The sequence below is a fragment of the Macaca mulatta genome, chromosome 20 (genome assembly GCF_049350105.2).
Source record: "Macaca mulatta isolate MMU2019108-1 chromosome 20, T2T-MMU8v2.0, whole genome shotgun sequence".
In the NCBI taxonomy this organism is placed as follows: Eukaryota; Metazoa; Chordata; class Mammalia; order Primates; family Cercopithecidae; genus Macaca; species Macaca mulatta.
Genome location: NC_133425.1, coordinates 51,420,112 through 51,436,695, shown reverse-complemented (window position 1 = coordinate 51,436,695; position 16,584 = coordinate 51,420,112). Strand labels below are relative to the sequence as shown.

At 45.1% G+C, this 16,584-nt stretch overlaps 1 protein-coding gene across 3 annotated transcripts in view; it reads left to right on the top strand.

Moving 5' to 3' along the window:
* The first annotated feature begins 1,091 nt into the window (after positions 1-1,091).
* The window catches only part of CES5A (carboxylesterase 5A), a 33,932-nt gene continuing 18,439 nt past the window's right edge, over positions 1,092-16,584 (top strand). The window contains exons 1-5 of one of the 3 annotated variants that reach the window (XM_077983575.1): positions 1,092-1,346; positions 2,444-2,648; positions 4,700-4,838; positions 12,894-13,027; positions 15,085-15,238. In XM_077983575.1, the coding sequence (XP_077839701.1) occupies positions 1,274-1,346; positions 2,444-2,648; positions 4,700-4,838; positions 12,894-13,027; positions 15,085-15,238 (705 nt within the window). In that variant the 5' untranslated portion in view covers positions 1,092-1,273. 3 annotated transcript variants of the gene reach the window in all.

Below are 16,584 nucleotides of genomic sequence, written 5' to 3'. Positions count from 1 at the left end.
CTCCTTTCCAAAAATCCACTGTACAGAAGGGCTGGATTTTCCTGTTTGTCCTATTTTGGGGATCTTCTCCACCATATACCTCCCCTTCATTGTAATGGTTGCTAGAGGTAAGGGAATGGTTTTGTGGTATAGAAATGCAAGATATATTGGCTTGCTCTTCCCAAAACACTATCCTTGTTGCACTAGGTAGATACAATTTTCTTTAATAACAGCCTTTAAAAAAATCTCAATTTAAATAAAAAAAAAATCAAGTAAATTGATAGTGAATTTGGTAGTGGCAATGGAACAAACTGTGAAGACAAAAGGTCTAGAGCTGAGCTTTGGGAAGCCACAGGGCACATGTAAGACACTGTGATGAATATGCACCTGGAAAAGTCCAAGGTGTACTCCAAGGAGGAAGAGAGTCATGGCTACGGTTTATTAGAGAATAAGAGAGGTTGGAAAAGCAAAGCACTGAGAAGTTCAGGAGAATCAGGGGAAGGTTCTTGGAAGAGGTGGCAGTTAAATTGGATTTTAAAGAAGAAGCTGGAGAAGAAAGACATCCACACTGGGGGTGGTGGTGTTGGCAACAAGATAGTTTGTGTGAAGTGCTTTAAAACAGTTGAGTGAGCAGTGGTGTAGAGAATTGATAATATTTCTGGTCAGATGAAGGGACAGATTTGAAGGCCAGGGAGAATCTTTTTGGTGGCAACCATGAAGGGCCAGAGGGGAAATAATATAATCTAAGAGGCCTCAAGGTTGCCAAGGAGGCTGTAGACCAAATGGCCATTGAAGACTCTTGTTGGCAGGGCCAGCCGGGCTGCCAGTCTGAGCTGGCAGTGTTTGTGCCTTCAGAGCCACTGGCTTGTTCCAGCAGCAACCTTCTTCCTCTTCTCAGAAACTTCTCGGCTTCTCCAGCCTGCACTGTGTTCTACAAGCGGGGCTGGAAACCACATTCATCCTTGGGCCTCTGGCACTCGTAATCCTAAAATGTCTTGCCTGGTCTGGAATGTCTTTCCTATTTCCCCCATCCCGGAAGTCCAAAGCCGATCAAATTATCTTTCCCCAACTCAAGAGTTAATCGTCAGCTTCTTATGTAAATCAGAACAGGAAAGTCTTGCTTGGTCAATTCCTTTGAGAATATTGTTCTGATGCTGTTCTTCAGTAACTCGGCTGCCTCTGCCTGCCTATTCAGCACTTACCAGTTAACAAGAAGCTCTTTCTGGCTCCCAACTGAAGCTCTCTGAGGTCAGCAGGAGCCGTCGATGTTCACGGAGTTCGGGCAGGCAGCCAAATGAGTGGGAATTGGGTGCACCCAGGCCAGATCCTATTTTGGGCTATCTGGGTCCTTGCAGCCCCCACCAAGGGTGAGATATCCAATGGGGGAGGAGGGCTCTCAGAAGATGGGGTGGGAGAGGATTTTCCACTGGTAGAAACGAGGTTATTTTTTAGAGGTCTCTGAGGGTCTGTGGAGAGCTATGCAGTACTTTGATGGCATCAATGTTCTGGTGTTGCCGAGAACCTAGGACCAGAGCTTCCTTCTTGGGGTGGGTAGTGCACAAAAGACCCTGGTTCTGCCCTTGGACTGCTCACACGCTGCAAGGGGTTTAGAGGGACACTATCCTGAGCACTGGGGAGGTGTGAGGAGCAGAGCCTGTGCTTCCGCACTCCTGGCTGCAGCGACAGGACTTTCAGTAATGAAATGACATTAGAAACAGTGCTAAGACACCCGGGTCTTGCTAAGTAAGTAGCCGGGCAGTTTCCTTCCCAGGCCTCCACGTTCTGTGTGGTGACTGAGACTCCTGCATGCCCAGTCTCCCAAAGTGCCATGCTGCTGGAAGTAGATGGGTTGATTTCAGGAAGCATCTGCTTGAGAATTTTAAATTTTCATCCATGAATATTCATGTGTATTCAAAAGCATATACCTAACTCACCAACCACAATTCCATAAATGTCATTACTTGGAATTCTTCTAGGTAAAATGTTAAAAGGAGTTTATTGAAATTAAATTTTAAGAAAAAAATAAAAAGCCAGTAATCATGCAGGTGCTGCACAGATGTGCCGGCAGTGGTGCCAGAGGGTGTGGAGTGACAGAAGTGTAGGAACCCCTGGGAAGATGAGTTTGTGGCATCCCAGGATCTACAGAGTTTGGTGTGTGTCAATCCTGTAGAAAGAAAGAGCTCTCAGCAGAAGGGAGATGGGTTCCTGAGTGAATGGGGGAGATTTTGTGGCTAGGTGCTGCTGGGTTCCTAGGAGAAACTAAGTCAGTGGTCTCATGGGGTGACTTCTACAGCAATCTTGGAAGAAGCCGTGGACCTGGATTCATGGAGAGGGAACCTGGATACCGTCAGCTGCACAGCCTCTGGGTGAAGGAAGCATGTCCCCACTGGGGAGCCACAGGCTGGGTGGGCCATGACCCTGCCTGTCCCCAGCCTGCTCCTGATTCCTCCATGTGTTTCCCCAGGGCCTTCTGCTGAAGGGCCACAGAGGAACACCAGGCTGGGATGGATTCAGGGCAAGCAAGTCACTGTGCTGGGAAGCCCTGTGCCTGTGAACGTGTTCCTCGGAGTCCCCTTTGCTGCTCCCCCGCTGGGACCCCTGCGATTTACGAACCCTCAGCCTGCATCGCCCTGGGATAACTTGCGAGAAGCCACCTCCTACCCTAATTTGTAAGACCAGGTTCGGGCCCACGGGTGGTTTGTGACTCTGGGAGTGGCAGGAATGCAGGTCATGCAGCCCAGTGAGAAAGAAGAGGGATTGGCATGGATGGGGGAGGAGGGAAAGAGAGGGCTTGAGACTCGAACCAGTGGTTCGGTAATCTCCTGACTCCTAAACCGACTGATGGCCAGGACGCTGGAGGCATCTTTAAAAATATGCCGATTCTCCAAGCTCCCTTCTGAACTTTCTGAATCAGAATATCCCGAGCCGATCCCAGGAAACTATTATCTGTATGTTCTCTAGAGACTGATCACCAGCCAGGTGTTCTGGAAGTGCTGAGATGGGTTTACTGAGTCGTTTGATCAGAAGGGACTGTCTAGGTATCTTCTTGTGACCTCTCACCCAAGCCTGGCCTCTGTGGTCAGACTGGGTGGGGCTTTATTGAGAAGAACCACACTAGAAGGGTGTCAGCTCCAGCTGTCAAAACTGTGCCTGATGCAATACCTGGCCCATGGTGAACTCCATAAATACCCGTGGAATGAACATGTGGACGTGTCTCTGTGACACAGGGACTCTGGGAGGTAAGGAGCTCCTGGTCACTGCAGATTTTCAAGCTCGGGTAGGTAAGCAGTTACCAGGTTAATTGTGGAGGGGTGAGGTGAGACTTACTGGGTGGGCAGTGAGACTTGAAAATCCCCCTAGAATCTTCCACCTCTTTAGATTCTGTCAAGCTCTCAGGTTGGGCCACATGGGTTCCTGGTAGAATAAATTTTGGTGCCAGGATATTCCCTAAGCCACAGATGACCCGATGTGGTCCAAGGACTGAGGACATCAAGCTGAAACTCATTTGTTGTGTACATTCATTCATTCACCCAACTAATATTCATTGAGAACCAACTTGATAACTGGCTCTCCATTAGGCCTGGGGACATGGCAGGGGATGAGTCACTGCTGTCCTCAGGCAGCATGCAGAGGGGTGATGGTGGCAGGAATGTAAACCGTAATTGACAGTTAAAATATAAGATGGAAAGGGCAACCATTAGGGTGTCAGGGAAGGGTGCTGAGGGGAAACAAATACCCACCTGGCCCAGCTTGGATGGGAGGTCAGAGATGGCTTTTCTGAAAGCACTGAGGCCTGATCAACAACATACAAAAGGGGCAAGGAGGCATGAACACCTGTCAGGAGAAGACGAGCAGCGATATTGCGCACTATTCTATTACGAAAACAACTAGCATTGATTGTGCACACAGTATGGTAGAAACATTCACATGACAGCCTCACTTAATCTTATGGTGTATCATGCTCTGCTGGTGCTCTGAGGTACAGAAGTGACTAAAACCTCTGTAGAGTCGTAGGCTTTCCGGTGCTCAGAGCTGAGCTGGGGATGATGATAATGCACACGAACAAGCTTAGGACAAGTTCTGGGAAAGAACACAAAGTAGGTGGGTGTTTCCAAAGAAGAGATATAGTAGAACTGGAGAAATCTCAGAATTCTTCTGGGAGGAGGTGGCAAGTTAGAGTGAATCTGAAACAAAGGGAAGAATGTGAGCACGCAGATATGGGGAGAGAGCAGTCGAGGCAGAGGGCCCGGCTTGAGCAAAGCCTGGGTGCGGGAGTCTATCCCGGTTTGTTCCAGGTACAGAGGACTGGAAATGTTCCTTTGCTCTTCTGGGGACAGAAGAGGGAGCCGCAGGGGCAAAGCCCTTGTTATTCGACTGTGTCCTGCCCTCTGTGGTTTAGGGAATTGTTGGGCCAGCTTGGTTTGTTATGTGTGTCTATATTATCGTGGTGGCATAGGAGGGTGGTGGGTGGTAATGGTGCAATTATTCTACACCATGTGCTTTCCTAGCCAGGAACCAGATCAAAGAGAATTATAATTTGCTTGCTTGTTTGTTTTGGAAACCATGGGGGTTTGGGTATGATTGGACTTTGTACCAGTAGCTGCCTCTTCTGCTCAGACAGAGGAGACGGCCAGGCCTCCCTGCTCTCAGAAGAACTGGCCCTTCCCAGGCAAGTTTGCTGATAACTTTTTCTGAGGGTTTTCTCCTCTCCTTCTCCAAGGTGCCTCCAGAACTCAGAGTGGCTGCGCTTAGATCAACACATGCTCAAGGTGCATTACCCCAATATTGGCGCGTCAGAAGACTGCCTGTACCTGAACATCTATGCGCCTGCCCACGCCGATGCAGGCTCCAAGCTCCCCGTAAGGCTGCCTGCTGTGTGTGCTTCAAGCTCCAGCTAGCAGGACCTTGGCCTGGGATCCAGGCAGTGCAGCTGCATGTCTGGAATCGGAACTACCCCCTGTTGGGTAAAAGGGAAATGTAATCACATCAACAATTTTTAAAAATCATTCGAATGATAGATTCACGTGATCAGTTTTTCTGATTGATTCTTTATTGGCAGTGCCTTGACTTTTAATTTTTATTTTGTTCTGTTTTTCCAATCTGTTGCATATTTAGTGACCTGTAAGCTTTCAGAAAAGACACTACTTAAAAGGAGTCTGACTTTTTTTAAATTTGAGGTATCTTTTTTTTTTTTTTAAATTATACTTTAAGTTCTAGGGTACATGTGCATAACGTGCAGGTTTGTTACATATGTATACATGTGCCATGTTGGTGTGCTGCACCCATTAACTCGTCATGTACATTAGGTATATCTCGTAATGCTATCCCTCCCCCCTCCCCACTCCCCACAATAGGCCCCGGTGTGTGAGGTTCCCCTTCCTGTGTCCAAGTGATCTCATTGTTCAATTCCCACCTATGAGTGAGAACATGCGGTGTTTGGTTTTCTGTCCTTGTGATAGTTTGCTGAGAATGATGGTTTCCAGCTGCATCCATGTCCCTACAAAGGACACCAACTCATCCTTTTTTATGGCTGCATAGTATTCCATGGTGTATATGTGCCACAGTTTCTTAATGCAGTCTGTCACTGATGGACATTTGGGTTGATTCCAAGTCTTAGCTATTGTGAATAGTGCTGCAATAAACATACGTGTGCATGTGTCTTTACAGCAGCATGATTTATAATCCTTTGGGTATATACCCAGTAATTGGATGACTGGGTCAAATGGTATTTCTAGTTCTAGATCCTTGAGGAATTGCTGCACTGTTTTCCACAATGGTTGAACTAGTTTACAGTCCTACCAACAGTGTAAAAGTGTTCCTATTTCTCTACATCCTCTCCAACACCTGTTGTTTCCTTATTTTTTTAATGATTGCCATTCTAACTGGGGTGAGATGGTATCTCATTATGGTTTTGATTTGCATTTCTCTGATGGCGAGTGACGATGAGCATTTTTTCATGTGTCTGTTGGCTGTATGAATGTCTTCTTTTGAGAAGTGTCTGTTCATATCCTTTGCCCACTTTTTGATAGGGTTGTTTTTTTTTTTCTTGTAAATTTCTTTGAGTTCTTTGTAGGTTCCGGATATTAGCCCTTTGTCAGATGAAGATATTGCAAAAATTTTCTCCCATTCTGTAGGTTTCCTGTTCACTCTGATGGTAGTTTCTTTTGCTGTGCACAAGCTCTTTAGTTTAATTAGATCCCATTTGTCAATTTTGGCTTTTGTTGCCATTGCTTTTGGTGTTTTACACATGAAGTCCTTGCCCACACCTATGTCCTGAATGGTATTGCCTAGGTTTTCTTCTAGGGTTTTTATGGTTTTAGGTCTAACATTTAAGTCTCTAATCCACCTTGAATTAATTTTTGTATAAGGAGTAAGGAAAGGATCCAGTTTTAGTTTTCTACTTGTAGCTAGCCAATTTTCCCAGCACCATTTATTAAATAGGGAATCCTTCCCCCTTTCTTGTTTTTGTCAGGTTTGTCAAAGATCAGATGGCTGTAGATGTGTGGTATTATTTCTGAGGGCTTTGTTCTGTTCCATTGATTTATATCTCTGTTTTGGTACCAGTACCATGCTGTTTTGGTTACTTTAGCCTTGTAGTATAGTTTGAAGTCAGGTAGTGTGATGCCTCCAGCTTTATTCTTTTGGCTTAGGATTGTCTTGGCAATGCGGGCTCTCTTTTGGTTCCATATGAACTTTAAAGCAGTTTTTTCCAATTCTGTGAAGAAAGTCATTGGTAGCTTAATGGGGATGGCATTGAATCTATAAATTACCTTGGGCAGTATGGCCATTTTCATGACATTGATTCTTCCTATCCATGAGCATGGTATGTTCTTCCATTTGTTTGTGTCCTCTTTTATTTCACTGAGCAGTGGTTTGTAGTTCTCCTTGAAGAGATCCTTCACATCCCTTGTAAGTTGGATTCCTAGGTATTTTATTTTCTTTTAAGCAATTGTGAATGGGAGTTCATTCTTGATTTGGCTCTCTGCTTCTCTGTTATTGGTGTATAAGAATGCTTGTGATTTTTGCACATTGATTTTGTATCCTGAGACTTTGCTGAAGTTGTTCATCAGCTTAAGGAGATTTTGGGCTGATATGATGGGGTTTTCTAAATATACAATCATGTCATCTGCAGACAGGGACAATTTGACTTCTTCTTTTCCTAATTGCATACGCTTTATTTCTTTCTCTTGCCGGATCGCCCTAGCCAGAACTTCCAAAACTATGTTGAATAGGAGTGGTGAGAGAGGGCATCCCTGTCTCTTGTGCCAGTTTTCAAAGGGAATGCTTCCAGTTTTTGCCCATTCAGTATGATATTGGCTGTGTGTTTGTCATAAATAGCTCTTATTGTTTTGAGATACGTTCCATCAATACCAAATTTATTGAGAGTTTTTAGCATGAAGGCCTGTTGAATTTTGTCAAAGGCCTTTTCTGCATCTATTGAGATAATCATGTGGTTTTTATCTTTGGTTCTGTTTATATACTGGATTATGTTTATTGATTTACATATGTTGAACCAGCCTTGCATCCCAGGGATGAAGCCCACTTGATCATGGTGGATAAGCTTTTTGATGTGCTGCTGGATTCGGTTTGCCAGTATTTTGTTGAGGATTTTCGCATCAATGTTCATCAGGGATATTGGACTAAAATTATCTTTTTTTTTGTTGTGTCTCTGCCGGGCTTTGATATCAGGATGACGTTGGCCTCATAAAATGAGTTAGGGAGGATTCCCTCTTTTTCTATTGATTGGAATAGTTTCAGAAGGAATGGTACCAGCTCCTCCTTGTAACCTCTGGTAGAATTCGGCTGTAAATCCGTCTGGTCCTGGACTTTTTTTGGTTGGTAGGCTATTAATTATTGCCTCAATTTCAGATCCTGCTATTGGTCTATTCAGGGATTCAAGTTCTTCCTGATTTAGTCTTGGGAGAGTGTATGTGTCCAGGAATTTATCCATTTCTTCTAGGTTTTCTAGTTTATTTGCGTAGAGGTGTTTATAGTATTCTCTGGTGGTAGTTTGTATATCTGTGGGGTCAGTGGTGATATCCCCTTTATCATTTTTTTATTGCATCTATTTGATTCTTCTCTCTTTTCTTCTTTATTAGTCTTGCTAGTGGTCTATCAATTTTGTTTCTTTCAAAGAAACAGCTCCTGGATTCGTTGATTTTTTTGAAGGGTTTTTTGTGTCTCTATTTCCTTCAGTTCTGCTCTGATCTTAGTTATTTCTTGCCTTCTGCTAGCTTTTGAATGTGTTTGCTCTTGTTTCTCTAGTTCTTTTAATTGTGATGTTCGGGTGTCAATTTTAGATCTTTCCTGCTTTCTCTTGTGGGCATTTAGTGCTATAAATTTCCCTCTATACACTGTTTTAAATGTGTCCCAGGGATCCTGGTATGTTATATCTTTGTTCTCATTGGTTTCAAAGAACATCTTTATTTGTACCTTCATTTCGTTATGTACCCAGTAGTCATTCAGGAGCAGGTTGTTCAGTTTCCATGTAGTTGAGCGGTTTTGATTGAGTTTCTTAGTCCTGAGTTCTAGTTTGATTGCATTGTGGTCTGAGAGACAGTTTGTTATTATTTCTGTTCTTTTCCATTTGCTGAAGAGTGCTTTACTTCCAGCTATGTGGTCAATTTTGGAATAAGTGCAACGTGGTGCTGAGAAAAATGTATATTCTGTTGACTTTGGTGGAGAATTCTGTAGATGTCTATTAGGTCCGCTTGGTGCAGAGTTGAGTTCAATTTCTGGATATCCTTGTTAATTTCTGTCTCGTTGATCTGTCTAATGTTGACAGTGGGGTGTTTAAGTCTCCCATTATTATTGTATGGGAGTCTAAGTCTCTTTGCAAGTCTCTAAGGACTTGCTTTATGAATCTGGGTGCTCCTGTATCTGTATTGGGTGCATATATATTTAGGATACTTAGCTCTTCTTGTTGAATTGATCCCTTTACCATTATGTAATGGCCTTCTTTGTCTCTTCTGATCTTTGTTGGTTTAAAGTCTGTTTTATCAGAGACTAGGATTGCAACCCCTGCCTTTTTTTGTTTTCCATTTGCTTGGTAGATCTTCCTCCATTCCTTTATTTTGAGCCCATGTGTGTCTCTGCATGTGAGATGGGTCTCCTGAATACAGTAAACTTGACTCTTTATCCAATTTGCCAGTCTGTGTCTTTTAATTGGACCATTTAGTCCATTTACATTTAGGGTTAGTATTGTTATGTGTGAATTTGATCCTGTCATTATGATATTAGCTGGTTATTTTGCTCGTTAGTTGATGCAGTTTCTTCCTAGTGTCGATGATCTTTACGATTTGGCATGTTTCTGCAATGGCTGGTACCAGTTGTCCCTTTCCATGTTTAGTGCTTCCTTCAGGATCTCCTGTAGGGCAGGCCTAGGAGTGACAGAATCTCTAAGCATTTGCTTGTCTGTAAAGGATTTTATTTCTCCTTCACGTATGAAAGTTAGTTTGGCTGGATATGAAATTCTGGGTTGAAAATTGTTTTCTTTAAGAATGTTGAATATTGGCCCCCGCTCTCTTCTGGCTTGTAGAGTTTCTGCTGAGAGATCTGCTGTTAGTCTGATGGGCTTCCCTTTGTGGGTAACCCGACCTTTTTTTCTGGCTGCTCCTAACATGTTTTCCTTCATTTCAACTTCGGTGAATCTGACAATTATGTGTCTTGGAGTTGCTCTTCTCGAGGCGTATCTTTGTGGCGTTCTCTATATTTCCTCTAGATGAATATTGGCCTGCCTTGCTAGGTTGGGGAAGTTCTCCTGGATAATATCCAGCAGAGTGTTTTCCAACTTGGTTCCATTCTCCCCATCAGTTTCAGGCACACCTATCAGATGTAGATTTGGTCTTTTCACATAATCCCATATTTCTTGGAGGTTTTGTTCATTTCTTTTTACCCTTTTTCCTCTAAACTTCTCTTCTCGCTTCATTTCATTCATTTGGTCTTCAATCACTGATACTCTTTCTTCCAGTTGATTGAGTCAGTTACTGAAGCTTGTGCATTTGTCACCTAGTTCTCGATTCATGGTTTTCATCTCTATCAGTTCGTTTATGGACTTCTCTGCATTGATTATTCTAGTTATCCATTCTTCCATTATTTTTTCAAGGGTTTAATTTCTTTGCTCTGGGTACTTAGTTCCTCCTTTAGCTCTGAGAAGTTTGATTGTCTGAAGCCTTCTTCTCTCAACTCGTCAAAGTCATTCTCCATCCAGCTTTGTTCCATTGCTGGCGATGAGCTGTGTTCCTTTGGAGGGGGGGATGTGCTCTGATTTTTTGAATTTCCAGCTTTTCTGCACTGCTTTTTCCCCATCTTTGTGGTTTTTATCTGCCTTTGGTCTTTGATGATGGTGACATACTGATGGGGTTTTGGTGTGGGTGTCCTTTCTGTTTGTTAGTTTTCCTTCTAACAGTCAGGACCCTCAGTTGCAGGTCTGTTGGATTTTGTTTGAGGTTCACTCTAGACCCTATTTGCCTGGGTATCAGCAGCGGAGGCTGCGAAAGATAGAATATTGCTGAATAGTAAGTGTTGCTGTCTGATTCTTGCTCTGGAAGCTTCATCTCAGAGGTGTACCCAGCTGTGTGAGGTGTGAGGTGTCAGTCTGCACCTCGTGGGGGGGTTGTCTCCCAGTTAGGCTACTCAGGGGGTCAGGGACTCACTTGAGCAGGCAGTCTGTCCATTCTCAGATGTAAACCTTCATGCTGGGAGAACCACTGCTCTCTTCAAAGCTGTCAGACAGGGACATTTACATCTGCAGAGGTTTCTGCTGCTTTTTGTTTCGCTATGCCCTGTCCCCAGAGGTGGAGTCTATAGAGGCAGGCAGGCCTCCCTGAGCTGTGGTGGGCTCCACCCACTTCAAGCCTCCCTGTGGCGTTGTTTACCTACTTAAGCCTCAGCAATGGCGGCCGCCCCTCCCCCAGCCCCGCTGCTGCCTTGCAGTTAGATCTTAGACTGCTGTGCTAGCAACGAGGGAAGCTCTGTGGGTGTGGGACCCTCTGGGCCAGGCGTGGGATATAATCTCCTGCTGTGCCATTTGCTAAGACCCTAGGTAAAGTGCAGTATTATGGTGGAAGTTATCCCATTTTCCAGGTGTTGTGTGTCTCAGTTTCCCTTGGCTAGGAGGGAATTCCCTTCCCCCTTGCCCTTCCCAGGTGAGATGATGCTTCACCCTGCTTCAGCTCTTGCTGGTTGGGCTGCACCCACTGACCAGCACCAACTGTCCGACATGCCCCAGTGAGACGAACCTGGTACCTCAGTTGAAAATGCAGAAGTCACCCGTCTTCTGTGTCGCTCACACTGGGAGCTGGAGGCTGGAGCTGTTCCTATTCGGCCATTTTAGGCGCACTCTCTTTTTTCAAAAAGGATAATTTTATCCTCCAACTTTTCTGTTTATAATGAAGACAGTCAGGTAATCATGTTAAGTGTTTCATTTAAGAATATAAAATATCCCTATGTCAGTGAGTGGGGGAAAGGCATATTCTATTTCTTTAGCCAAACCCTCGCATCCTCTTCCATTCCCCATGCCTCTGCCAGGGGAAGATGGCTGTCTTGTATCATAACAGTAATGTCTATTAAATGCTTGCTGTGTACCAGGCACAGTACATCACCTGATTTAACTGGGTAAGGACGATTTGGACCCATTCCACAGATGGAGAAGATGAGGCCTAGGAAGGGCATAAATGACTTGCTCCATGTTGTACACACAGTAGGCGCTAGATTCTGGCACCAAAGAAAGCGCTTTGTCTACCTCCCCTTTCTTCTGTGGCTTTCTTCTCTTTACCTGCCCCAAAGGCTGTAATCTCTAATATGACCTCAAGAAACAGAATGGAAGGGATTTGTTATTAAATGTATAAATAGAGATAATGCCACTTGAATAATGTCTTATGTTTCCTGGTCCCAATTTTTCTAATCAATACAATTTTTACTCTTCCCGGTTTTTTTTTTCTTTTTTGGGGGGAGGTGGGGGGTGCAGACAGAGTCTTGCTCTGTTCCCAGGCTGAAGTGCAGTTGTGCAAACTCGGCTCACTGCAACCTTCGCCACCCAGGCTCAAGGGATTCTTGTGCCTCACCCTCCTGATTAGCTGGGATTACAGGTGCCTGCCACCATGCCCGGCTAATTTTTGGTTTAGTAGAGACAGGGTTTCACCATATTGCCCAGGGTGTTCTCAAACTCCTGAGCTCAGGCAATCTGCCCACATCAGCCTCCCAAAGTGCTGGGATTACAGGCATGAGCCATTGCGCCTGACCTTTCTTCTTTCTCTTCTTTCTTTCTTCATTTTTCATCCTTTCTCCTTCTCCTCTTCCTCCTTCCTCCTTCTCCTTCTCCCTTCCTCCTCCTCTTTCTTTTTCTCCTCCTCCTCTTTTTCTCCCCTCCCCTCCCCTCCCCTCTTCCATTCTCCTTTTCTGCCCTCCCCTCCTTTCCTCTCCTCTCTCTGAGAGCTTTTCTCTGAAACATCTTGAGCTGCTTTTGCTCTTATATATGCTTACAATGGTTTCCATCTTCCTGTGGGTCACAGGCTCACTGGTATTTAGTGAGCTATTTCTGAGCACTTGAAACTTGAAATGTGCTATTGCTCATTGTTCTATGAGCTTTAGATGCAGAATTTTGTTTAAACCTCATGATAACTTCATTAGTGAGATACTTTCCTTCTTCACATTTTACAGATGAGAAAAATGAGCTTTAGGCTAAGTAATCTTCCCAAGGTCACACAGCTAGTCAGTGGCAGTGGGAGTCAAACCCAGGCACTCAGGTGCCAGAGCCCACATGCTTAACCCTGGGCCTTCTTCAAAAGACAAAACCTCGTACCCCGCTTAGCAAGTGGGACATTTCTATTTGGTGTTAAGAACGTGTGCCTCACCTGCATGGGGAGGGGAGGTGGTGCCTCCTGGTTGACTGGACACTCCTCTCCCCACCTCAGGTCTTGGTGTGGTTCCCAGGGGGTGCCTTCAAGACTGGCTCAGCCTCCATCTTCGATGGGTCTGCTCTGGCTGCCTATGAGGACGTGCTGGTTGTGGTCATCCAGTACCGGCTGGGAATATTTGGCTTCTTCACGTGAGTCTCTCCAAGTAATCGACACCCCAGATCCCCAAGGAGCAGGCATGCAGTAGCCGGAGACAATGCCGAGCGACCTAAGAACGAGTGAATCTTGAATGCCAGGCTGTACATAGAGTTTGGGCTTTATCCAACACAGACTGAGGGGCCAGGATTACCTTTCTCAGAGTAGTTTACCAGGAATCTCACTCTGAAGCCGAGTGGAGGGTGAGCCAGGGGTGTCCAGCTGCAGATGGGGAGCCCCACTGGGAGGCGCTGTCTTGATGCAGGCCATGGGGTCATTCAAACACAAAAGCAATAGCTAACATGTATATAACATGAGTGTATGACATGCTTATTGTCTGCCTGGCGCTGTCAATCTTCACAGCCATGTGGAGTGGGCACTATCATTATTCCCATTTTAGATGTGAGAACCATTGAGGCAAAGCAGGTTAAGTGACTTGCCCAAGGTCACCCATATAATAAGTGACCAGACTGTGAATCCTGTGCTCGAGGCTGAGATGGTAACCATTAAGGTATAATGCTTCTCAGGATAAACAGAGATGAAGAAACGGGGTCCAGGGTGGGAGCCACAGTAGAATGGAGGTGAAATTGGCGGGGCTTGACTCTTGACCAGATGCAGGGTCCTGGAAGAGAGAAGGTGGAGTCAGAGCCAGCTCAGTGGTCATGGACAGTGGAGGGGACCAGGGGAAGGAGCAGTCTGGGGAACTGGAAAATGGAGGGGAGTAGAATGTGCCCCAGGATGACGTGCATATATGGTGTGCACTGCATGCATGCTTTCAGTCTAGATATTTCTTTGGTTCTATGGCATTTCCACTTGTTTCATTTGTTCTCCCATTAATTCCATCCTGGAAAACATACAATTGGCAGGGGGAGCAGGATTGGGGGGTGGGATCCCAAAACTGCAGCTTTCTAGCTCTTGGGCAAGGAGGTTTAACCTCTCTGTGCCTGAATTAAAGAGTTGATGTATCCATTGGTGTCCTGACAGCAGGCTCCAGGTTTAGTGGAAGGGAGTTGGCATGAGCTGCTACTGTGGAAAAAAGCAGCCTCTGCCCAAACACTTCCCATCAGAGATGGAGCATGGGGTGGTGGGATAAACATCGCAGTCTCTCTCTAGCCCACCCTCATGGCACACAGCTGAGGCCTGGGTGATGCCATTCCTAGAGGTCAGCTTTTCGGGGGCAGGGCAGAGAAGGGTGGAGAAGACCCAAAGAAGCAAAGGAACAAAAACCAGCACCACCTACCTCATAGGTGTGAGGGTTGTAGGATTCTTAGCCTTAAAGTCTTTCGAACAGTGTCCTGTACTTGCTGCAGCTGCTGTTATTGTGTTGTTTTGTTTTGAGACGGCGCTCTGTCTCCCAGGCTGGAGTGCAGTGGCACAATCTCGGCTCACTGCAAGCTCCTTCTCTCGGATTCATGCCATTCTCCTGCCTCAGCCTCCTGAATAGCTGGGACTGTAGGTGCCTGCCACCACTCCCAGCTAATATTTTTGGTTTTTTTTGTTTTTTGTTTTTTCAGTAGAGATGGAGTTTCACCATATTAACCAGGATGGTCTCGATCTCCTGACCTTGTGATCCGCTCGCCTCGGCCTCCCAAAGTGATGGGATTACAGGCGTGAGCCACCGCGTCTGGCCTGTTATTGTTATTATGACTAACATTAATTTAGTTTCATGGAAAATTCTGTGCCCAGGAAACCCTTGCTTTCTAGTACAGACCAACTCTCAGGATCGGATTCTTGGATTCCAGACCAGCCTGGGCAACACAGGATTCATGGATTGGGATTCATGGATTCTGAGGAGCCCATGAATACTTGAAATTGCACCTACAATATTGTATGTGCATTTCTTCTCGGGTGCATAGCTTTCATCAAATTCTCAAAGAAATTCAAATCCCAGCAAAGCGTGAGAACTGAGCCCAGTTTCCCTAGCTTCTCCAGGCCTCTGACTCTCAGTCCCCTCCCCACTGATGCCTGCCCACAGCCTCTGCTGACAACATCCAGGGCTGTGGGAAACACACCATGGCTGACTGAGAATTCTCACCCTGCCTCTTGTCCTCAGCACATGGGATCAGCACGCGCCGGGGAACTGGGCCTTCAAGGACCAGGTGGCTGCTCTGTCCTGGGTCCAGAAGAACATCGAGTTCTTTGGTGGGGACCCCAGCTCTGTGACCATCTTTGGCGAGTCCGCGGGAGCCATAAGTGTTTCAAGCCTTGTGAGTTCTCTGCTTTGTGATTTGAATGAATCTCAGTGCAGGAGTTTCCAAAAATGATGATGAATTATTAACATTTGATTGGTGCCTTCATGTTGAGCAAACACTTTAATACACATTGTCTTTTTCAAGCCTCACACACACATTATGAGTTAGGGGCTCAGTCTAATTTCACAGACAAGACAGTGTCATTGGGAAAGTTTAAATAAATCACCTGAGGTCACAGAGTGAGTAATAATTTGAGGGAAAATCCCTTGTATTTGTAGAGGAGAAACCCTAGTATTCAATTACCAGAGTGGTAATTACTTGTTTAATAGGAAACTCAGCTAAGTCATGAAATGCCAAAAGATGCATATAAATATTTTATTTTAATTTAAACCATAAAATGTATATTCCCTCACCAAAAGTTTGATATGGAGCCTTATGTTTGCAGAGTTGGTGTGCCGACTCGAGTTCCAACATGGATTATCTTGCATAAACCACCCGCAAAATTTGCTGTCCTCAAATTGCAGTTTCTTTACAGTGGGTGCAAACTTAAAGATGCATGCAAAGCCGCCTGATTTTACTGCATTTGGGATTTTTATACTTTTCCTGCAAATATTTTACTTCTTTCTTGTCCACGCACGATTTGACAGTAATATATGTATTATATATCTATATATCTATATATATAGATACATAGATATCCGTATAGTATATATATATACATACACACACATATATGGATTTTTGTTTTGATTTGTTTTGAGATGGAGTTTCGCTCTTGTTGCCCGGGCTGGAGTGCAATGGCGCAATCTAGGCTCACCACAACCTCCGCCTCCCGGGTTCAAGCAATTCTCCTGCCTCAGACTCCTGAGTAGCTGGGATTACAGGCATGTGCCACCATGCCTGGCTAATTTTGTATTTTTAGTAGAGATGGGGTTTCTCCATGTTGGTCAGACTGGTCTCGACCTCCCGACCTCAGGTGATCCACCTGCCTTGTCTTCCCAAAGTGCTGGGATTACAGGCATGAGCCACCGTGCCCGGTGACAGCAATATATTTTTTTTGGGACAAGGTCTCACTCTGTTGCCCAGGCTGGCAAGCAGTGGGTGATCATAGTTCATTGCAGACCAAACTCTGGTCACAAGCAATTGTCCTGCCTCAGCCTCCCAAGGAGCTAGGACTAAAGGCATGCGCCACCTCGCCCAGCTAATTTTTTTTTTTTTTAATTTTTTTAGAGATGAGGTCTAGCTGTATTGGGCTATATTGCCCAGGATGGTCTTGAACTTCTGGGCTCAAGTGATCCTCTTGTTTTGACTTCCCAAATTGCTGGGATTATAGGCATGAGTCACTATGCCTGACCTGACGC